Consider the following 25,270-nt stretch of genomic DNA (forward strand, 5'->3'; position numbering starts at 1 on the left):
AAGTTTTGCTCACAGCGCCGTGGTGCCTTCAGGGGTGAAACGCAAGTGCTGTGTTAGAATTCATCTCATGATTTTTGTGGTTCAGTAATTTATCTTCATAAAACACCAGTGACAGCCAGTATTCTGTTGTTCCTGTGAGTGAAATATGATGTGCTTGCAATATGTTTCGGGGATTCACTAACTAGGGCAATGTACACATAATTTGTAATCAAGTTCATGCATGAGTAGCCAAAATATAAATAGGAACATTTAAGACTGTCTCAAATTCCAATTGACTTCTCCATTTATATAGTCCTAGCAAGAGAGTTCAGATATGTGTAATAATGAGCCTTGGTGAATGTTTGAGGAATTCGGGAAAGGAGTCCAAACTAGACAGGGAAGGACCATCTTCCCCGTGGAAGGACCCTAACAGAGCTAAGGATAAGACTGGATAAATTTAATTTTTCAGAAATACATTACAGGATGAAATACCAAAATAAGATGAGTAACAAATTCCTGCTTTAATCTCATTTGAACTTCTGAGTAGAGTCATTTCCCTCTGAGTTTTGGTTGTTGCATGGAGGTGATTTCGGTTTCCAAGTATAATATTTAACATAAATTTATCTTAAAAATTTGAACACACACATTATAAGCACATTAGTGGGGAGGTTATAAACCAGGAAGTCTCCATATTTTACTCATGACATTTCTAATTATGCCAGTTTTTTACTCCATAAACTTCTCAATGAAGTTCAAGATTTTCAACCTGAAATTCAGAGTCCTCCTGCATTAGCTGGCTTTAACCATCACTTCTCTTCTTTTCCCCTGTACACAAAGTACTCTTAGTGAAGGACGTGTAATCCTTTTGTTCATTAAGAAAACATATATTGAGCATTTGCAGCTTGGAGATTCAAAGATAAAAATAAGCAATTTATGTTTATGCAATTTTGTGTTCAAGTAGCTTAGGAAGGGACGGGAACCATGCTAACTAACTAAACCTCCTAAACTTCCATTCCTTTATTCTAACAATCCCTTCGTTTCAGGTAACCTTATCATCCATTTCCATAAATGGAAACTTTTCCATAAAGTTTTTCCTAATATTCTCCAAAAAAGTAAGACATCCATCCCATGGGTTCAATGTAATTTCCTTATTTTAGCATTAGACAATATCTACTTACTTAATATTTCTCTACATATGCCCTCCAAAGATCAGTAAGTGTCTCTGAATTCAAGGATAACGTTCCAAATAGTTCCTGTCCCCCACAGTCACCAGAAGTTGTAACTACAGAACAATCCCATACTGGTCCAGTGAGTAAAACCGCTCAATTTTGCTTGGAGGCAGAACTATTCTTATTTCCTCCTTAGTCATTCACCTCCTTACAAATGTAGGAGAAAAAAAAAGCTACCTTTTTTCTCATCCATAACTGCAGTGGGTACAAAAATCAAATGATTCAGTGATTGAAATGAAAACCAACTTACTTTCACAAATTTCACAGCACATATTGTACAATTCTGTGTGGTAAATTTTCATTTTTAGAAGGGAAAATAAAATATTCCTATTGAAAATTAATAAAATTTCCCCATAATATAGCTATACAATTTTATGTTTATCATTACTCTAATCTCAAGTAACTCTTTCTTTAAAATTATTTCAATCTTTTCAAAAAATTTTAAGTAGTAAAACTTGCACAGTTACTTTTAAAAACAATTCCAAAATTATAAATAAGTAAACTGTATAATTCTGCATTTATGATAGGGTTTTGTAACTTTGCACTTATAACAAAATAGAGCTTACTTCTTTTAGTACGAAATTGAATAAATACAAATTAGCTTCTATTCTGAATATAGATCATTATACACAGCTTGCTAAATACAGCCAAAGATGCATACTTCAAATAAGAATTGTAATGAAGATGATTAAATAACTAACTCCAAATTTAAGCACTCTGAACCTTATCTTTATAATATTATGCCAAATGTTAGTAATACTTATCTGAATTCCAACATGTTGTTACAATCTACATAAATTTATTAGTGATAGATATACTTGAATTTCAGATAGTGTATTAAAAAGTTCTGCACAAAATATTAAAAAAAATGCTGAGTTAAAAATTATCTTCAAAAGGAAAAAGGAAAATATAGTGATTGAAATTCTTAAACGGGCAAAGGTGAAGATTATCATTCATTCCTTAAACATGGACTCAAACCGGATAATAAATCTTACTGAGAAAGAATTTCCTTCTCATAGTAGATACTCAATAAATATTTTGTGAAATTAGTCAACAGCCTCTCATTTTCGTTGTCATTATTCCTTATATGTATGCCAATAAGATACAATAACCATATAAAATGCATTTCATCCAGCATCTAACTTCCATGAGGGAGAGACATATTCTACTTTCTTGAAACCTCACTGCCATGACCTAATAAGAACTAAATTATAGTTTTTATTATTAAGTACCTAGTTAAAGAGGAAAAGTCATCTTAGCTGGCCTAATTGCTACTTACTATTGCTACATAGACTCATCCCAAGAAGATCTACCCATATACCAGGCATTATTATAATTCTGGTCAGCTCTCTGTGGTTTCCCTACAGCACCAGATCAGCCCAGCAAAAGCCCATTTAAATGCTAAGTGCTCTAAGAAGGAAGTCACTTAAGCCTTCTTTGTTGTAGTGATGGCATTATTACTAAGCTTTTTAAATCAGGGTGGAAAATGTTAATGTTTACAAGAGATCTGTCATCAAATGTGTATACCCAGCCTAAATAAAAGGAAGGATTTGTACTTAAAGTCTGTCTGCATAGAATAATGAACTAATTCAACTCCATATGAAAAAAAAAAAGTGATCATACCGTGAATCCAAAGGATCTCCCTTTCTTATAATATAAATAATGTTTATTTTCCAAACAATAGAGCTAATTGCAAACTACGTACTGGATGGTCCTAACTTCGTACCTAAGACTTCACTAAAGTTGAAAACCCTCTGTTTAGACAAACAAGAAAATCAATAACGAAAAGAGGGCCCTAGTATCCAATTTTTTTTGGCTTGAGTTCATTTTGAACACTTGTTGGGAAGAAACAAAATAAACAACGGAGGTGGATACAGGGAAACAATAACGGAAGCCCTTTTCTGTCTTGGCAAAGCTCAGAGAAAAAAATAGGGGTCATGCTACCCTCTAGCAAATCTGCTTCATATCCAAGCATCCTTTTCAGCGACCGTACCAATCGCTGGTAGACGTTGTGCTCAATAAAGTGCAAACAGGTCTACTAAAATGCCAACATTTTCATTTTGTTTTGATGACTTTCTCAGAGAATAACCATGTTCAGCTTAGACTTTTTTTTTTTTTTTTGGTACTGCCCTTTGGGAAAGAACACTTTCTCTTCCAAAAACTACATGAAGCTTAACTCAAGCAGTTCATTGTTGTCTCTCTCAAGAAGCTAACAAAAAAGACTAATGTATTACTTAATGAAGCTGTTCATTGCTTAATAAAAATAAGAATTCGTGACAATAACTGTTATACTCACATTAACCTTATTTTCAGGCTTTAACATAGAAGTTGCTCTGATGTATCCTATTTCTACCATAATTTGCTTTAAAAAAAAAAAGATAAAACTGGTGGGTAATATAAATCTGATGATACAAAAAGCGAGCTCTCTTTTTCATTGTTATTTTAGAAATTCAGTGAAAACCAATGCGAAGCTCACTACCAAAACCTCAAGTTGTAACAGTGTTTCTGGGAAAAATGGGAGAAAATCTTTGACTTGAAATCCACAAAGTTGTGTCATATGCCAGGTTTGCAACTTAGTACTTGATATTTGCAAGTTTCCTATCTTTCTGAGTCTTGATTTGCTCATTGATTCAGTTTCAAAACGGAAATATCTCTGGTTCACCAGAGTGACTAGTTATTTGTTCTATAATGTTTACGTGTAACTTTCTTCAAAGTTCACAACCAATAAAAGCTGATAAAGAACAATGTTATAAACCTCTGGTGCAAGATTTTTATAACAGATCACAAGCGTTCGATGTAGGCTGTCCCCAATATCATTGATTAATATTTCCCTTGGGAACAGTTGAATTCACCAAAATTACAAAATTTATTTGCCAAAAGCTTATTTTAAAGATTATCCTTCTTTAAAGACAATAGATGTACTAAGAATCTGTGCACCATGAGGTCAGAAATTTTTATTTTGATGTAACTGTAGGGTCTAGGACATGGCATGGCATATAGTATTAAATAAATGAATGAAAGAATTCACTGAATATATCCTCTTTTACTATATTCATGGGATGATTTGGTTCATAACTAGATTCCTCATGAATATGTTCTTCATGAATATATTCATTAAAAGAATAAACCTGTGACCCTTAGCTTTTGATAGATTGAATAATCCTTAAGATACTACTAATATATTCACATTTATTGAATATATTTAACATATATTCATAAGAAGAATATACCCATAATCGTAGAATATATTCGAGAAGAGTATTTCTTAACACAGTCACCCAATAAATTGGTAAATTTGATTAGTTTGGTGGAATAGCCATTCACTGATTGGTTCTTTGGATAATTATTTTTGAAGACTGGTTTTCAGTGAACTGACCAAGAGCTCCTTCTCTTGACTCTGACCTGGGTGGTCATTGGCAGCTTAGCTACAGGCAGTTGGAGTTCACCACCCTCTAAACCTGTGGACAGAGACGTCTCCCGGGAAGTCTCTGTTGAAGGAGGGACAGGACCCCTTCTTTCAAAGGGGGAGAGGTTAGAAGCCAAAGTCTCCTTTAGAGGTACTTCAGAGGCTCCCAAGAACCGCTTTTTCACCTAATGTTGGCTTACTGTTCCACCTTCTTCTCCCTGAAGTCTGTGCTTCCTTCTTCCTCCCCCTTTTTCAGAGACTGTGGCTTTACTTGGGGTATTTGTGAGTGGGTGTGAATGCTTAGCATGCTTGTTAAACACTGAGCCAGATATAAAGGGGGCACTGGCTTTAGCTATTAGTCTTGAAATATATTCTCTGGAGAGAGTATAGTATGTAGAATATATACTAGATATCTATATCTGTATCTATATAATATAGATATTACATATTCTTTTTTTTTCTTTTTTTTTTCAACGTTTATTTATTTGTGGGACAGAGAGAGACAGAGCGTGAACAGAGGAGGGGCAGAGAGAGAGGGAGACACAGAATCGGAAACAGGCTCCAGGCTCTGAGCCATCAACCCAGAGCCTGACACGGGGCTCGAACTCATGGACCACGAGATCGTGACCTGGCTGAAGTCGGACGCTCAACCGACTGCGCCACCCAGGCGCCCCTAGATATTACATATTCTATATAGATCAGTTAACAGCCACGTGCATTTCCTTTCTCACGTGATATATACTTTTTCAAACTTATGACCCTGGCCACCAAAGGTCTTGACCCCTCATGGAGAATCACTCTTAACGTGAGCCATGGTTTCTGATGAAATATTCTCTCCCAGATATTTGAGAGCAGAAAAAACAATCTAGAAGCTTCCAACCAAATGAACTATGGTGGTAGTGAGCTTACAGGATCTGAACATTAGGATATTTGAGTCATCTGATTATACCTTTCTAAGAGATGAAGTCATGCTGAGCTCAAGAAAAATGGGAACAAAGAGAGCCTAAGAGAGAACTTTTTTTAAAGTTTATTTATTTACAGACAGAGCACAAGTGGGGGGGGGTGGGGAGCAGAGAGAAAGAGGGAGAGAAAATCACAAGCAGGCTCCGCGCTGCCAACATAGAACCCGATGCGGGGCTTGAACTCACGAAACTGTGAGATCGTAACCCGAGCTGAAACCTGGAGTCAGACGCTCAACTGACTGAGCCACCCAGGTGCCCCATAAGAGACAAATTTTCAGTGAAAGGAAGATGATAGACTCTATACCATTTTGAGAGAAAGCAAAGGAAAAAAGAAAGTAAGTATTTTCATATCAGTGATTTTTTTTGCTTTGTTTTTCATTTCTTTTTTTTTTTCTCTGTGAATTGAAACAGTTTACATTTCCCATTATCTGTGGGACATGAAAGGGCTGTAATTATAGTTCATAAGTTAATTAAAGAGAAAGCCTTTAAGTATAGAAATGAAATTAGACATAATTTAAAAAGTGTCATTACCTTTGAAAGCTGTTGAAAGTGCTCTGAAGTGCCCCTCAGACTCTGTATGAAGTCTTTGTACAGCTTCTCCTAGATCCCAATAATGTCTTTTGTTCTTCTGTACCACAATTCATGTTAAATTAGTGGCATTGATAGCTATCAGGGTTTTTTTTTTCTTGATGATTATTGTTTTAATATTCTATAATTGTGTAAATGCTTCATAAGTTTCTGATGGCTTCTCTACACATCTGTGTAATGACACTAAATAAAAGTGCCTTCAGTCCTTTCTACATTTTTAAGGTACTTAATTAGGTTATACATTATATACACTACTGTCTTATTTTTAACTTTCATTGAAATACAATGTTTATATAGCAAATGCACAGACCATGAGTGATTTAAAAACAAACAAACTGAATAACACTCCTATGTAACTAACACTCAAATCAAGACCAACACCCAGATTGCTTCTAAATTCTGTAATTGATTTTAATTAGAAGGTTGTCCATTCGGCAAACAATGCTAAGCAGTGTTCAATAAATAACTACTAAAGAATAGAATTGTGCTTGAAGAAAGAAAATCTATCTACGGATTTCACTACTGTTATCTTTAGCTAGGACATGCTCTGTTAATAAGAAAGTGATAAATGCTCATTTATATCAGAATTTTAGCACTGTATGGCATCTAATCTACCATGAATTCCCTCAGTTAATTCCCTTTGTGGGATATCACTGGATGACATCTTCCTAACCCATTGTCCGTATTCTAGAGAATTTCTTCAAGAAGAAACAAATGCTCCTGCTAAAAACCTTACCTCTATCTTCAGCTTTCCAGTACTTTCTGTGACTCCATTACTTAGGTTAAATCACTGTAAAAAATGGCCAGGAATTCCCTTTCAGATTTAAATCAGTAAAAGATTGGGGCGCCCGGGTGGTGCAGTTGGTTAAGCCTCCGACTCTGGATCTCAGTCCCAGTCATGACATCTCAAGGTTCCTGAGTTGGAGCCTCGTATTGGGCTCTGTGCTGATGATGCAGAGCCTGCTCGGGATTCTGTCTCCCTCTCTCTGCCTCTCCCCTGCTTGTGCGCTCACGTGCTCTCTCTCTCTCTCAAAATAAATAAACTTAAAAAAATTAAATCAGGGGCGCCTGGGTGGCTCAGTCGGTTGAGCGTCCGACTTCAGCTCAGGTCACGATCTCGCGTTCCGCGAGTTCGAGCCCCGCGTCGGGCTCTGGGCTGATGGCTCAGAGCCTGGAACCTGCTTCTGATTCTGTGTCTCCCTCTCTCTCTGCCCCTCCCCCATTCATGCTGTGTCTCTCTCTGTCTCAAAAATAAATAAATGTTAAAAAAAATTTTTAAAAAAAATTAAAAAAAAAATTAAATCAGTAAAAGATTATGTTTCCTTCGATGGCACATGCTCCTCCCAGGTTGGTCCTCTGTCCACTTACCCCAAGATTCCATGAAGCTGCCTGTAGCTCCCACCTTCTATCTGAAGTATAAAATTCTACTATTTAAAGTACAAACGTGGGGCGCCTGGGTGGCTCAGTTGGTTAGCATCCCACTTCGGCTCAGGTCACGATCTCACAGTCTGTGGGTTCGGGCCCTGCATCGGGCTGTGTGCTAACAGCTCAGAGCCTGGAACCTGCTTCACATTCTGTCTTCCTCTCTCTCTCTCTCTGCCCCTCCCCTGCTTGTGCACACGCGCGCTCTCTCTCTCTCTCTCTCTCTCTCAAAATTAAATAAACATTAAATTAGCAAATAAAATAAAGTACAAAAATGACTTCAGACTATTTTCAGCATGGATTCTTCTCTTTTTGTCCCAGGTGAAGTCTCTTTATTTACTTTGGGTAGTCTGTGAGCGTTGTGTTTAATGTTTAGAGTTACCCAGCAGAGCAAGTGAAGATTTATGGACTAAAATATGCAACACAATTAATGTGCTCTATATAACATTTATATATAACATTGTTTTGTTTTGTTTTTCAAATTGATCCGTTATCATCGCTTTCTGTAATCCGTGGCACTTCGATGTGTTTTAGTCTTAGTTAGGTGTCTGGAGCGGAGAGGAGTCTTGTCATATGCTGGTATGAATCATTCATTTTCCTGGTAATTTCTGGGCCAGAGAACCAGGGTGATGTTCGCACATAATAGTAGTGTGTGTGCTATCCAAATGTGAAGCCCGCTCTATTTCAGTTTGTCACACTGCACTAAAATGAGCTTGTAGCAAATGTCACGTATCTATGCACACATATATACAAATGCACGCATACTGGTATTACGTGCAGAGTACTAGTCCCTGACAGCATACTAAAAATTAAATCAGTGGTTTCAGAAATGTATGCTATGATAAAAATGTTATTAAAATTTTTTTAATGTTTACTTAGTTATTTATTTAGAGGGGGAGAGAGAGAGAGAGAGAGCGTCAGCAGGGGAGAGGCAGGGAGAGAGGGAGACACAGAATCCAAAGCGGGCTCCAGGCTCCGAGCCGTCAGCACAGAGCCCGACGCGGGGCTCGGACTCAGGAACCGCGAGATCGTGACCTGAGCCGAAGTCGGACGCTCAACCCACTGAGCCACCAGGAGCCCCCAAAATGTTATTTTTTAAATATTAGTTTTAATTTTTAACCTCCCCCAGTGCCTACCACATAGAGGTTCAAATCCACAAGAAGGGATAGATTGAGTACATTTGTAATCTAAATATATGTGAAATGTTAGTTTTAGAATAAGTACTATTTTCATGTGCTCACCTGTAGCATTTTTCCACTTCTATTTTGCCCCTAAGAATGAGAAAAATTACCAAAGGGCAGTTGACACTTAAAAAGGATTGTTGTTGAATTGAAAATTGCAGAAGAGACTAGTTCATAAACGTCTGGAGATGTGCCCTTCGTGCTTCAGTGCTCATTAGTAGTCCAGTTGGAGGAAACACCATTGAGCTGAAATGCACAGAGGCTGCCTCTCACGCTAGGAATCATGTAGTAAAACAAGCAGTAGAGATTTTGGCAGAAAAATAACTACTTGTAAAGGGTAGGGACTGTATTTTTGCCTATGTCTGTGGCCTAGGTACATTATCTAGTCTTTGATAAAGGATGGAAAATTATTCAGTGACAAGTATAAAAACAGTTAAGGGGGGATAATACGGAATTACTTGAAATGAGAAACGGTGGTTTTATTATTCATTTTATGATGCAATTTAAAAATAATGATTCATATTCAAATTATAAAGGATTATACCTGAACATAATATTTTAAGATGTCTGTCTCATGCCAGGAATCTGATCATGATTATTCTCTGAACTCAGGAATTTCTGAGCCTCTGTGTGGCTGGATAACCTCTTTATCTTAAAAACAGTTCTCTCCCTGGATCACCCAGGATACATAGATATAAAAAGGCTTTATTTTAAGCAAAGCCCACTTAAATTCACAGTCCTCTGTGATTATTATAAAGCCAACATATTTAGGAAAAATATTTAGAAGGAAGGAGAGAATTTTGTGACTCTATGTAGTGGTAAAGGAAACCAATCTTAAATTCTGGCAATGTTAATTTTCAGCTTTTTATTTGTTGTACTATCAAAAAGTAGAAAAGATGAGAACATGGGTTCACAGACTAACCCAGGCGAAATTGCCATTATTATCTTCATTGACAGTCTCCTATTCTTTTTTGAAGGCACTCTTCTTGCATTCCTTCAATAATGCTGACGTGACAGTAAGGAAACAGTCATTAACCAATAGCATCAGGTAGCTCCATTTTCTCCTTAATGTGCACAAAGGACAGCAATTGTATGCCTTTGGGGCATGGAAGAGATAGGTGACAGATGTACCCTGTAATCATTCTGATATTCACCTCTCTAGTAGGGCTATGCCAACCCGGAAGGTAAGGGTCAACAGACCTTGAACAGCACGTTCTGGTAGGCTGTGGAGAACAAGAGAACGCCTACACTGAAGAGCACCTCTTTTTAAAGAGCGATTGCCAGGGGGCTACCAAAACCACCTCCACTGCACTCTGCCTTCCCTGCTTAATTTTCATTTATTTTCTCCTGTTCCATACAACTCTAGCTTTATAAGATCTAGGGAAATGTTTCATAGAAAGTATAAAAATACATGTAAAGATATTTAAATCTCACGGGGGGTCACAATAAGGCAAGCTTCTTGGGGCCCAGCATCATCATATTTATTCTTCTATTAAAGAATAGTGTCTCCAGTAGGAAAGCCCTCGGAGAAAGAGGAACTGATTTGAGTGTCCTTGCCATTTGGACAGTGTCAATTTCCTATAAACAAGGATGATTTTGTGCCTTTAGAGGAAATTGTAGGAAATTGCAATTTATCTGGGGCAAATGTGGAAGATAAAGGACTAGATACAACTTAGTCAATTTAGATTTAAGAAATAAATTGTAATAATAATAATGATAACTTATTTCCCCAAAATGGTGCAGTCCTCATTTGACGACTACAACTGTCTATTTAAGGCAAACACAAAATAGTATAAGAGATAAAAATGAATATTTAAGTTTAAAACCAATTAACTGACATATTTATTAAAAATAATTTAAGGAGGGGTGCCTGGGTGGCTCAGTCAGTTAAGCGTCCAACTTCGACTCAGGTCATGATCTCACGGTTCGTGGGTTCGAGCCCGCGTTGGGCTCTGTGCGGACAGTTCAGAGCCTGGAGCCTGCTTCACATTCTGTGTCTCCCTCTCTCTCTGCCCCTCTCCTGCTCTCACTCTGTCTCTCTCTCTCAGAAATAAACATTAAAAAATAATTTTTAATTATAATTTAAGGAACAAAAAATATAACCAGTAAGTCATTAAGTGGAAACACTAGAATGTAAGAAAAGTATTGAATCTGAGAAGCATAAATGAATTGATAGTATTTTCATTGCCCAATAAAGTCAGTGATGCAAGTAAATGATGGTGGATTCTACAAATCAGGTTCTTAACCTGAGATAGAAACTAAACCCCTGAAATTATAAGCAAATTTTCGGTATATGAATAAGGATTTTTCCTAGGACAGGATTTATAATGTTCTTCAGACTTTCAACACAGACCACTATTCAGAAATCTCCTCCTATATAGCAAAACTATTCAGGGACCCTATACTGTCCCTCGTTGCCCCCCTCCCCTGCCATGTCAGCCTCACCCCATTCCGGTTACTGTTGAACTCTGTTATTCCCAAATCTAGTGTCCACTTTGTGTCATTGTTTTACTCGACAGCTTAGAAACACTTCTTGAAGCATTCATTCCTTCCTTGACATTTTCCTCCTTCTTGAAACAATCTCTCTCCCTTCATACCACATTCTCCTGGTTTCTTTCCAATTTTACTGGCTACTCTTTCTCAGTCTTGTTTACTGGCCTCTCACCCTCTTTGCAACTCCTGAGTTCAGAGCCCTCCGAGACCCAGACTAAACCCTCTTCTTTATCTCCGTGTTCTCCCTACATAGTCTTATCTAGGCTCATGACTTAAGCTTCCGACATCAAATTCTAATTCCAGACCTTGCTTCTTTCTTGAGCTCCAGACCCTAATATGCAAGTACTTGCCTGACATCTCTACTTCCATGTCAAATGGATGTCCCCTTACATGTCTAATGGAACATCTCCCCTCCCCAGAATCCCATTATTTAAATTGCATTCATTTCCACTCCATTGTTGAAGTCACAAACCTTCATCTGTCTCAAACTTTTGATAACCAATTAACAAGTAAGACCCATCAATGGTATCCCCAAACTATATGACAAATCTGACCACTTTTCTCTAACGCTAACTTCTGTCCACATCTCAGGCCTTCTAAGAGGTCACTCTTGCCTCCCTAAACGCATTCACCTTACAGTAGCTAGAGTAAACCCTTTAAGTGGAAACATCATCATGGCACTTTCCACATAAAACATAGCAAAGGTTTTCTGTCACACTTAATATTTCATGTTCTAAGTAGAACTCGCAAAGCCCTCACTTGCCTGTCTGTTTGCTCTCATTTCTTCAATTCTGCCCTAACCACTGTACCCTCACCCCTGTAGTCACTTTAGGGTCTGGGTCTCTTAACACACCAGGCATGCTTTCCCTCATGGCTTTTGCCTCAAATCATCACATGACTGGCCTCTTCACCTTCAGGTTCCAAATTTGCTGTCCCCTTCTCAGAGGATTCTCTTCTTATCAAACAGTCTTATCTAGTCCCACAAATCTCTCCATCATGACATCCATTTTATTTCCGTTATAGCCTTTATCATACCTGAAACTGCATTTAGCTCTGTTAGTTACTGCCTATGGTCTGTCTGTGCACACAAGAATAGAGGATCGATAAGGGCAGGACCTTGTCTGTCTTCTTCACTGGTACATCGTGGTGTCTCGAACAATGCCAGTCACATGGTAGGAGATCCACAAATGAGTGAATATGACTCTTTGCAGTAGAGCTCTAGGAGAGCTTAAGCTGGTGGAGGTGAATCTCCATGTTATTCTCCTTAAATTCAGGAAACTTAGGCTAAAGAGACAAGACTGCCGAGTTTCCCCCATTAAGAGAAATCAGAGAATTTAGGAGATGATGATTGTCATCATCTTGTCCTATTATACTTTTCACCCTTCTTCCGTCGTAGCATCAAAGTAATCTGCATTATTCGCCGTTATTTATGGTCAAAGCTAGAATAAGATACACCCCATGTTAAATGTGATGTCTCTTGGTGATCTGCATCTTTTTTCCCTCCAGTATACTTTTCTGAGTTTCTGTGTTTTCTTTAGTACATCTTGTTTTATAGATGGAAAACATTTATAAAAACCTTTTCCTTATGACCCCAAACTCCTATAAAACACCACTTCTCAATAATGTCTTTATCTACCATATGCAGATATATGTACAACCTACAAAATGTGATATATGCCTTTTGTAAAACCTTGAAAGTACCTTCTCTTTATATACATACACGTATTTGTCTTTGTACACGTATAACAAAAATAATAGTGATAAAATAAAAGCTGCTACTAGCTATTGATAGTATCAGGTGACTCACACACCCTATAGCTCATGAGTCATTTAGAGCAACTCTCTGACACAGTATTACATCTTCCTCTAAAAATAAGGAAACCAAGTTGCAGAGAGGCTTAGTAATTTCCTCAAAATAAAATAGCTAGAGTTTTCTACAGCAGAGACCATTTCTGACTGACTTATTTCTAAATCTTAATGCTAACATATTGCTTGGGAAATAGTAAGTACTGTATATATTTATAGATGAATTGGGGAGTGTGGCTTACATTTGAATCCATGCGTGAATGACACATAGACTCTTCACTACTCTATGACATGTACCTTTGGCCTTCTCTCTATGTGTACTTTAATCAGAAGTCTTATGATTTGGAACCCTCTTTGAAATTAGCAATAACTTCTTACTCAATGCAACCTGTGTTACATTTTATATTCAAGGCAGGATCAAATACTGGAATGAATGAATGAAGGGATGAATGAATGAATAGATCTGTCAGAATTAGTACAGAGTCCTGGATTGATAATATTTATTGAAATTGAGTGTTTGCATAGCCATAGTCCTAATAAAGTTACTTTCTTTGGAAGATTATCTCAAGAGAAAAGTGACCAAAGAATAATCATAAAGCTTTGAATAAGATATTTTGAAGTATAATGATATTTGGCTTTTGGCTGGGAATCAATAATGGTTAAGACAGTTATTAGAGATTTTTACATGAAAATGTAGCGTTGGAGTTACTTAATTTTTTAACATTCTAAAGTATTGGCCTCTAAAAGTTCAACATAGTAATATAGTCCAGTTGGGTTTTTCTTGTTTAAGAGCGAATAATGGCATGTGATACATTAGGTTTCTCGTTTGATAATTCAGAAAACAAAGCAAAAAACAGGCCTCAAATAAAATTCATTTGATCTTAAAAATGAGTATCACCATTACTTCAATTCTTTTTAAAAATGTGTAAATATTTTTGAAGGAGAAATTACATACAGTTGTTTTCTTTATTATTCATGGTAGTTACGTTCTCTCTAGTCACAGCCAACACTGGATTAGTGAATACTGAATTATTGCTCCTCCAAGATATACGGGGTTAGATTCCTGCAAGCCCCTGGTCACAACATTTGCATCAACTGATCAGTGCCTAACCTTGCTTTTGTGTGTTTCTTTTTAAACTTCTCTTGTTTAATGCATATAATTGATTCATTAACATTGAACTCACAACCAACAGCATTTTAACCTGTACCTGAAAGAAACTTCTCTAACATGCATACTTTTCTTGCAGTTAGGAATGCTAAACAGCACTTCACTATATTCGGGGGCTCTTTATTTATTTATTGGGGTGTGTGTGTGTGTAATATAGTGATTCAATACTTCTATACATTACTTGGTACTCATCGTGATAAGTACCTTTTTAATCCTCCTCACGTATTTCACCCATCAGGGACCATTTTAAATAGCAACACACAACTGAAAACCCCAAACTGCAGGAAATGTGTTATTAAATATGCAGTAGAAAGAACAGTTGGTCGCAGGATGACAGCTGAACCAAGGAGGCAGAACGCTGCCTTTTTGGGTTTCAGCTGGGAACTTGGACTGGATGGTTCCATTTTCCCCTCCATCTGTGCATGCGCCAGTCTGTGAATGACCAAAATACCACACGTATTGACTTGGGGTTAGCGGTAAATATTAACAAGTAGGTGCTTCACAAATACTGAATCCGTGAATGGGGATCAACTGTGTGTAAAATGCACAGATCTTAGACGTACAGTTCAGTGGATTCTGATATTTATACATAGGTGCCCAACCTCCAGTTGAGATATGGAATGTGTTCGTTACCTCAGTTTCTTTCTGAACCTACCGTCCATTCCCACCTGCTCCCCTCTCTCGTAGGCATCTGCTGTCTTGATTTCTATCACCATAGGTTAGTTTTACTGTTCTGAAATGTAATACTTAAGGATTCATTCAGCGTTGGGGCACCTGGGTGGCTCAGTCAGTGAAGCGTCCGACTTCAGCTCAGGTCACAATCTCGTGTTTGTGAGATGGAGCCCCACGTCGAGCTCTGTGCTGACAGTATGGAGGTTGCTTGGGGTTCTCTCTCTCCCTCTCTCTCTGCCCCTCCCCTGCTCACTCGCTCACTCGTGCACTCGCTCGCTCACTCGTGCACTCGCTCGCTCACTCGCTCTCAAAATAAATACATAAACTTGCAAAAAATGACACTTCACGAATCCCTTTTTTTCTTCATCTACATTCTTTCAGGCAAAAAAAATGTACCACCAGTTGATTCTTTTTTATTACTTAGTATTTCCTTGTTTGAATATGCACCGTGTGGTTATACAATTATTTTCAGCGTAGGCCTCTGATAAAGCTGCCAAAACATTTCTGTGCCAGTATTTTTGCAACATATATTTTGATCAGGGTGAGTAAATATTTAGGAGGGGAATTGTTGGGTGATAGGATTAACGTGCGTTTAACTTGGTTAAAAACCAAAACACCGAGGAGCTGGCAAAGAATTGTTCGAAGGGTTGTGCAACTTTATATCCCGCTAACAATGTATAACGGTTCAAATTGATCCTGATCTTAGCGAGCTAGTTCTTTTAGTTTTTAGCCCCTGAAGTGGGTAGAAAATTATATGTCATTGCGGTTTTAATTTCTCTGATAACTAGCAACCCAGCGATAAAAAATGTCACGCAATGTGCTCTCCTCTATGTACTTATTTATCTACCTTAAAGATTCCATTCATCAAGTGGCTCTTTCAAGACAAAGACCTGTTTCAAAGTGGCCTTTAAGTCCATACCTGTAGAAGAAAGCCTTTGGCAGATCCTTCAACTTACGAAGGTGAAGGAATTTTTGGCCTGCCCGAGCACCTTATTATGTGTTCTATCTGACCACAAGTGATTTTATTTATAATGTGGGTTGGAATATGGCACATACCAACGAGCAAGACTAAATGGTGTCAAGTCGGAATTTACAGATAATATAAGAAAGAGTGCATGGTACGTTTATATAGAAATACCACCTTCTTTTTTTTTTCTTTTTATCGCATAAATAGGTAACTGAGAACTTATGGGATCTATCAGTAGCACGTTGGAACATTGCAACGGCCTAAAGATGGATTCATATCCTAGGAGATTTTTCCCAGAATATTGAATATTGAGCAAAAGCCTTCAAATTCTAGTCGCTGTAATTTTATTTGAAGCCCTTTCAAACAGATGTTGCATGGTGGATTGCTACTATATTTTAAATGCTTTCTTTTTTTCAATATTCATTAAACTCGTCTTTTCTTCTTGTCTCTAATAAGAGGAACATCTGTTTCTTCTTGTTCAATCAGCACAACCACCTCAAGAGCCTTACTTTAAAAATAATACCATTAGAAAGACAGCCTAGATAGAATGTGCTTCATTAACATTCTGCATTTACTTCCAAAACAAGTGTTTCCAACAATTATAAGTTAGGGAAATGTTAGAGAAAATATTATACAGCAATTTAGTTATCTTATGGAAAAAAAAAATTAAGACCAGAAACTGGAATGGGGTTTCAAAGATGTTAGTTTTAGGTTAAAAACTCTCTTTATAGGGGCACCTGGGTGGCTCAGTCAGTTAAGCGTCCAACTTTGGCTCAGGTCATGATCTCACAATTCATGGGATCGAGCCCTGCGTCCGGCTCTGTGCTGACAGCTCAGAGCCTGGAGCCTGCTTCAGACTCTGTGTCTCCCTCTTTCTCTGCCCCTCCCTTGCTCGCACTCTCTTACGTTTTCTCTGTCAAAAATAAACATTAAAATAATTTAAAAAAAAAACAACTCTTGGTGAAAAGATCCATTTTCTTTTAGAATCTGTAGTTGAAAAATTTTTATTGCTATGAATTAATAACTGGAGATAGCTCTTATAAAATACTATCAAATAATCATTAAGTGTAAAGTTACATAAAAAATGTTGCAGTAAGGTATATTTTTAAAACACAAAAACTTGGGGCGCCTGGGTGGCGCAGTCGGTTAAGCGTCCGACTTCAGCCAGGTCACGATCTCGCAGTCCGTGAGTTCGAGCCCCGCGTCAGGCTCTGGGCTGATGGCTCAGAGCCTGGAGCCTGTTTCTGATTCTGTGTCTCCCTCTCTCTCTGCCCCTCCCCCGTTCATGCTCTGTCTCGCTCTGTCCCAAAAATAAATAAAAACGTTAAAAAAAAAAAATTTTAAAAACACAAAAACTTTGGAAAATATGTACTCCCGTTTTTATCAGTCTTCTCAAAGTTAGTCACCATGGGAAGTCCTTGCTTGGAATTCCATTTAATTTTGAGGAGTATGTCACAGACATTCAGAACCATATCTATTGAATAATCTAGTTAAAACACATATATAATTTGGGGAGGAGAAAGAAGACCTGTAACTATGAAAGAATAAGACCGATTTATTATATAGCTCAATTGGCTTAAATTAGCTTGAAGTTGTTGACTCTGATATTAATAAGAGATACAGTCAGCGACTTTGCCAAATTCCCAAATTCCTCACCACTGATACTGCATGATTGGATTTTATTGGGGGGGGGGGAGGAGATTTGTTCATAAAGAAAACCAAATTTTAATCCTTTCATGGTAATGAACACTTAGAGAATTAACAACCCAAGTTGATAGTTGGAGAGCCGGGCTGGCTGAGTAAGAAAGAGTAGTTATGTACCCCGTGCTAACTATGTATCAGGCACTGTCCTACGTGATAATGGATTCACAGGATCCTCAGGACAACCCTATGATGTACACACTTGTGTTAGTCCTCTTTAATAGGTAAGGGGATTGAGGCACAAGGCCTAACTACAGTAGGTGGGCGGAAATGAGATTTGTGCCCAGATGGTCTGACTTCCGAATGGCTGCTGTGTGTATCATGTGCTTCTGGCCCTCTGCGGGTGGGTCCTTGAGTCAGACACTCCTGGGCTCTCATCCTCTCTCAGCCTCTTACAGGGCTTGGTCCATGTGTGCCTGAATAGAATATGACCCAAATAGAGGGCGGTCCCCCATTTTTTCAACAAGATGATTAAGAGAGCCTTTTAACTAACTTGCGTGAAAAAGCTCTTAGTACTGTAAGTGAATGTGTGTGTCATATTTATGTAATTATTATGTGTTCTTAAAATTACATACATAAATAACGTAGGAAGCTTATTTTCCACTCTCAGTTTGTGGATATAATTTTGTTCTGATTTCTTCATATGCAGCTTTGGTATCAGTGTCTGTGTCCTAACTTTGCGAGTCATCGAATACCTTTTTGCAGAACAAGTCACCGTCACCTCTAAGTTATTTGTACCCAGGAATTTCTGTACATCTAATGTTGTCACTGACATATTTTTCTAAGTTCCAAGTGCCCATTAGCATAATGCTAGGACACACTTCTTTTTAGTGGTCTTGTATGTGTATATCTACGATTTCCACATTAAGACTTACTCTATTCATCTTGCCTAGAGGGTTTACTTAATAACTACACCAATATTTGTAATTGTGAGGTCATAACTCCCCCCAAAATAATAAATTTAAGTCTTAGCTTCATTCTCTATAAAATGAGACTAATCAAAACTTAAAAATTTAACAGAAAAACCTTTTTTTTTAATGTTTGTTTATTTTTGAGAGAGAGAGAGAGAGACAGTGTGAGCAGGGGAGGGGTCAGAGAGAGGGGGAGACACAGAATCCGAAGCAGGCTCCAGGCCCTGACCTGTCAGCACAGAGCCTAGTGCGGGGCTCAAACTCACAGACCGTGAGATCATGACCTGAGCTGAAGTTAGATGCTTAACCCGACTGCGCCACCCTGGTGCCCCCCCCAAAAATTTTTGGTATAATGATACGGATATCAATATACTGCTTCCTAGGTGCCAAGCATTGTTTTAATGCTATAGAAATGCGAATTAATCTCCTCCTCAAAACAAATCTGTGAAGTGGATAGTGTTATTTTCATTTTAGAGAAGAGAAGCCTGAGGCACAGGGTGGTTGCGTAAAGTGCCCAGGCTGGCAAAGGGCCAGAGAAATGCAGGCAGCTTGGCTCCGGGATCAGTCCTCCTCATCTTCCTAATCCTCATGCTGCTTTCTGTCCTTCTGCTGTCTTGCTGTGTCTCAGGAGGTGTTAGCCACATGAGCCAGGGGTCTCTTTTCTAAGTATCAGTGACCAGCATCCTTTCCATTTTGGTCTGGTCCCGAGCCACTGTGCAGACACCAGGACCCCTGCCTCCAGGAGTATGGGTCTCCGGTGAGTTTCTCCGTTTCCTGGAATGTTCCTTCATTCATTGACTCTAGCACAGAGAGTGGAGGAATAGCATGTCTTTAATAGCACATAAAAGGGCTGCTTTAATCCTGTGTTTTAATTTGGTCTTTGTTGTTTATGACTCACAAACTTGTAATAAAGCTTGAGATGACGATACTTTTTTCTCTGAATAAATGTACTGATATTTATTGCAAGTACCTGTCTTACAACAATGAGCTGATCGACCGTGGTGGTCTAAGTGAATTTCGTATATTGAATTCCAAAGGCTCTTAAGTTTAATTAATGTTCCATTTCATATGAATTAAAATTTGCTAAACAAAATTGTTTATTTAAAAAAAAATACCTTAAAGACTCCGTTCGTTATAGCTTTTTCTGAAGCAAAACTCATTCAGTACTGAGCCCTCTAAGTCACAGATGGTCCAGGAAATGATAAAGGTAAAAAATAAATTGGAGAAAGTTTGCAGGAGAGGTCACATATTTTAATTTTAGGGCTTATAACGTAAAAAGAGTGAACACAAAGTTCCCTTTGCTCAGAGTTTCACTAAGTATGGAAATGACTTAAATGAACACTCGTGGGCTTATTCTAATATGCCTTGGAGAAAATGTGTATTTGAACTCATACTTTTAACATAAAATTTTGATTCTAAATACAATTGTAAGGATGCAGGAAAATACTAAAAGACATGTCGGGTATTGTGGTGCCACAAAAGTCTGATGCTGCACATGCTTGAAAGTTGGCAAAGGAAACTGGGTGATGTGTCAATCATATAATATCCTAATGGTGCATGGGACAAGGACATCCTCAGGTGTGGTGGCAAACCGGAGTGTGCTTCGGATTTGTGTGTGTGTGTGTGTGTGTGTGTGTGTGTGTGTGTGCTCATAGTATAAGAGTTCTGATGGTGGATGCACAGAGGTTTTATAAACTGTTTTGTTGTTTGGTTTGTTTCTGTTTGTTGTTTGTTAAGAGTTGAGCCTCTGCAACCAGATGGGAGTTTCAGTTCTAAGTTCTGCCATTGATTAACTATGGGATGCTTACACTGGGTTAAATTCAGTTCTCTTGCCTATTTACCTGAGGCAGTTCTAAATACTAATTTCTAAAACATCTTGTGTGAATTATAAACAAATCAAACGCAAGTACTTGTCAAAGTGAGTAGCCTATAGAGCTTAGAACGCTGTATCTTTAAATACTTCCCTACACAGAAATAACGCAATTAGACTCTGCTCAAGAAAAAAAGACTTCCCACCATTATATTTTATAGCATGTGTCTGAAGAAAGTTTTTAAAAAGCAGCATATTTTCTTTTGGGTGAGTGGATCATCCTTTTTTCCCATGGAAGGATTGAACTTCATATCTGGGAACCCATTCCTATCATAGATTGCTAAGGCGTACCTCTTGAAGATGAAAAATTCAAAATGATAATTGGAATTTAAATGAATAGAAATCACAGTATAGACTGAAATGTAGCAGTGGCTGCTATCAACAGACTGCTTTTATCTAAGTTTTAATTCCTCTAGTATTTAAGTTTCTTGAAAAAAATAAAGTAACCTTTTAATTTTTCTCTGATTGAAATAAGAGACCTTTTGTTGTGAACAGTTAAGCTGATGATGTCCATTTGCAAATTAATTGTAGGATTCAAAGGAATTTTGAGAAAGGCAAGTCTGCCCTACTGTTTAGAACAGGAAGATCTGTCAGCTAATGGTGTTTCCTATGTGACTTTTTCTGAATGTGTGATTATTTAGAATTAAATTGTGAGACTGGACATTTTTTTTTTTTTTTAAATTTTTTTTTTTTCAACATTTATTTATTTTTGGGACAGAGAGAGACAGAGCATGAACGGGGGAGGGGCAGAGAGAGAGGGAGACACAGAATCGGAAACAGGCTCCAGGCTCTGAGCCATCAGCCCAGAGCCTGACGCGGGGCTCGAACTCACGGACCGCGAGATCGTGACCTGGCTGAAGTCGGACGCTTAACCGACTGCGCCACCCAGGCGCCCCTAGACTGGACATTTTTGTAGCATTGATGTCCTCGGGATCCGTGTGCCAAAATTGCGTTTCAGAGCAGAGCTCATCACGTTATACAGGCAAAAACAAAAGCCAGAATCAAAACCATGCACTTCTACGGTTAATCAGCACGAGGCCCAGTTTTGTACTCTAAAGAAAAATGTTAGTGTTGTGTTCATCTGTTCTGTGGGAGAACCCCGAGTGTACCTACTGGAGAAGGAAATATTTCAGTAAACACTACCACTTGTCTGACAGCTAGCTGGTTTTAATTTTAGAATAAGACTTTACATTTACATAGTAATTTCACAGTACAAAAAAATATATGCATATTATGCATTTCATAACTTGGAAGTTATTCAGTATTAATTACTTTAAAGCCAAGATTTTCTCTTTTCCTCCACTGAAATAAAATGTGCTCAATATGTATTACTAAATTAAAATTTAAGAATCCTAACGGGGCTCCCTCGTGGCTCAGTCGGTTAAGCATCTGACTTTGGCTCAGGTCATGATCTCTCAGTTCGGGAGTTCGAGCTGCGGGTTGGGCTCTGTGCTGACGGCTTGGAGCCTGAAGTCTGCTTCGGATTCCGTGTTTCCTTCTCTCTCTGCCCCTCCCCTGCTTGCGCTCTGTCTCCCTCCCTCTCAAAAATAAATAAATAAACAAACAAACAAACAAACAAACATTAAAAAAATGTTTTTAATCCTAAAAAGAAATACCTGCGGTGTGGGTATTTGTCATGATATTTATCAGTATAACACCAATAAATGTTACATACATGTGACCATCTTAGAAGCTCCAACAGACTTTAATTTTTTTCATTAAAATGGGATTTCGGTTTAATAGCATAAGCCAACCACCAGTTTATGCTTTTTCTGCAGAGGGCCACGCAGTAAATAGTTTAGGCTTTGTGAGTGACTAACAAGTTTCTGCAGCAGCTACTTGGCTCTGTCTTTGTAGATCAAGACCGTATGTAAACAAACGAGCCTGCCTGTATTACAACAAAACCGTGTGTGGGCCCTAAAATTTCAATTTTGTATCATTTTCCCATGTAATTTATTATTATTCCTTTTATGCATTTTCACCTCCTTAAAGTTGTGAGAACTGTTTTCAGCTCTCAGACCCCACAAAAACAGATGGCAGCAGGCCAGCGAAGGCCCCTAACCTGATTTGTAAACCTCTGATCAGAGGCTGGGAGCTGTCATCTGTGCCCTGGTTGACTTCATTCTTAGATGCTTCTACCTGCTAGGCCTCTCTGCCTTTTGTGAATCTGCAGTGTATCTTCCAAGTAACTTCTTCCTGTGGATGCTAAAGTATTCTGTCTGGAGTACACTGGACCAAAATCCCTTACCTTTGCCATAATAGCCTAGGCCAGGTTGAAAGAAAGTCACTCTGACCCTCTTAGACTTCTTTCTGTCTCTCTGCGTGTTTCATAAATTCTTTCCAGATGCTTACGTCCAGTGGCTTATCTCCTTTGCCTACGCCTTAATTTTCTAATTATTCTTTGTAACATGAACACAAACTAAACAAAACCTTCAAGTCATTGTCTGTCTAATGGAGAGCTTAGAAGAATGTTTGTTTCCCAAGATCCTTGTATGAAGCAACAATGGAACGTGGTTGTTAGGGTTGGAGCTGTTAATTTATTTTTGTTGGGTTTTTGTTGTTGTTGTTGTTTAAATGTAACCTAATTCATTATAAAGAAACTTTATTTATAAATGACCAGACAACCCTGGTATTATTTCTCATGTTTATTAGTGGTTAATTAGCACATATTCACGTATGTTTTTAGTCCTTCATTTCTATAAACTATGTATATCTACTTGTCAGATGTGGTTATTGAGAGAAAATAATAGTACAAAAAAAGTTCTTAAAAACAGAGACATTAGATAAAAGTTATAAACCCATTTTCTTACCTGACAGTGGCTTCTGGTAAACTTGATCATAAAATAAGTAAGTTAAAATAGTTCTGGGGCGCCTGGGTGGCTCAGTCAGTTAAGTGTCTGACTTCGACTCAGGTCATAATCTCACGGTTTGTGAGTTTGAGCCCCGTGTCGGGCTCTGTGCTGAGAACTCAGATCCTGTTTCAGATTCTGTGTCTCCTTCCCTCTGCCCCTACCCCACCTGTGCTCTGTCTCTGTCAAAAATAAATAAATGTAAAAAAAATTTTTTTCATAGTTCATCATCACCTCCCAAACAGCTTTGTTTACCCCATTCGCTTTCCCAGCTACCAATGGCACATGAATAATTATTTTCCTACTGATTGGTTGTTTTGCCTTATCTTTCCAATGGAGGATGAAATCCCTTATGATATTAAAGAAGCATGATATCAGTTGCAGATAGCCCAGAATTTTTCTAGGTGAAAATATATAAATTTTTACCAGTAAAAAAGGTAAAATCTGACCTTGTTGATATTGAAGGTTGTTTTAAACTGTACAATCTTTAGAAAATAAATTTACTGTTTTTCTTAACAGGTTCTGGGTTGAATGATGGACAGTGGCATGAGGTTCGTTTCCTAGCCAAGGAAAATTTTGCTGTTCTCACCATTGATGGAGATGAGGCCTCAGCAGTTCGAACTAACAGTCCTCTTCAAGTTAAAACCGGCGAGAAGTACTTTTTTGGAGGTAAGACCGCCATTTTTTATTGGTTAACGAATACGCCGTTAGAGTTTCAGTGAAGTTCGATTATGAAGTATTTATAGTTGATTCAGTAGACTCAGCAGATCTCAGGAAGAAGACCAAACTCTTATTCTGTGACCTTAAATGCGAGTGGCGAATTTATGCTTCTTCATGATAAAGGTATTCATATGATGTCATGATGTCACCCTATTCTTCTAGTTTAATTCAAATATTCAAACTGTAAGGCATGAGATTCTGAGTCCATTCATTCTCATAATACTGTCTTCAAGAATCAGGTCCTTGGGTTATGTATTAGTCACCTATTACCGTGTAATTACTTACTCCAAAACTTAGTGCCTTAAAACAACATTGTCTCACAATTACTCTAGATCATGAATTCAGGAATAGTTTAGCAGGCTGATTTTGACTCAGAGTCCCTCATGAGGTTATTATACCCAAGTGCCTGTCTGTGACTGCATCATTTCAAGCCCTGACTGGGTTCGAGAGTGTTTCCAGGAAGGTACACTCACTAGGGTGACAGTTGGTGCTGGTTATTGTCTGGGGCACCTTGGTTCTTCTCCACATGTCTCTGATTTTGGGGGGCTGGTCTTCCTCAAGCCAAGAGAGGAGGGGAAAGCCAGTAAAAAAGAGAGAAAGTTTCCAAGGTGGGAGCTGAAGTTTTTTTCTAAGCTAGTCTTGGAAGTGACATGCCATCACTTCTGTTAAACACAGTTTGTTAGAAGTGAATCATTCGATCCAGCCTACCCTTAAAGGTAGGGGGTTACATGAGGAGACGTGTAATGAGAACATCTTAGAGGCTGCTGACCGCAGGTTGACTTATAGGAAAGCCATGTTATTACACATACCTTGGCTCTTAAGCAATGAAAAAATTAGTAAAAAAGAAGGTTCTCTTAAAACAGTCAATCCTAATATATGTGAAAAAGTGTAGCATGGGCCTGGGAATATTTTTTTAATTTGAAAAATGTATTCTGACAGATTTTTTTAATCATTAATGAAATGTGGGGACATCTTTTTATTAAAATGTTAGGTGTTTTGTTTAAATCAATATATCTTTCACTACATTATTGTCTCCTCATCCTAAATCACTCAATATGAGATCTGAAAAATTGCTTTCTTAGAAGAGGCTTTGTTAAACTTTAAAAAACATAGGTGTACATATATCTGCCTCTGAAAATATATTTATTAATAATCACATGTACTTATTTAAATACTTATATATCACTATATTTATATATTTTTCTATTATTAGAATAAGCCTATTTGAGAGAAGTTATCTTATATATCTTATTCCTTGTTGTATCCTCTAAGGCCTTAGAAAAATTCCTGGCATTTAGATGACCAATAAATATGAATGAATTGGTAAATTTAGAAAAATAAGCAAG

General features: G+C 37.9%; 1 protein-coding gene across 1 annotated transcript in view; it reads left to right on the forward strand.

The window, feature by feature from the left end:
- The window catches only part of CNTNAP2 (contactin associated protein 2), a 1,977,233-nt gene that overhangs the window by 1,032,133 nt on the left and 919,830 nt on the right, over window positions 1-25,270 (forward strand). Inside the window, exon 9 of the mRNA XM_043589809.1 lies at window positions 23,724-23,873. Within this exon, the coding sequence (XP_043445744.1) occupies window positions 23,724-23,873 (150 nt within the window). The remainder of the gene's footprint in view (window positions 1-23,723; window positions 23,874-25,270) is intronic.

Source organism: Prionailurus bengalensis, chromosome A2, assembly GCF_016509475.1.
Source record: "Prionailurus bengalensis isolate Pbe53 chromosome A2, Fcat_Pben_1.1_paternal_pri, whole genome shotgun sequence".
NCBI classification, from domain to species: Eukaryota; Metazoa; Chordata; class Mammalia; order Carnivora; family Felidae; genus Prionailurus; species Prionailurus bengalensis.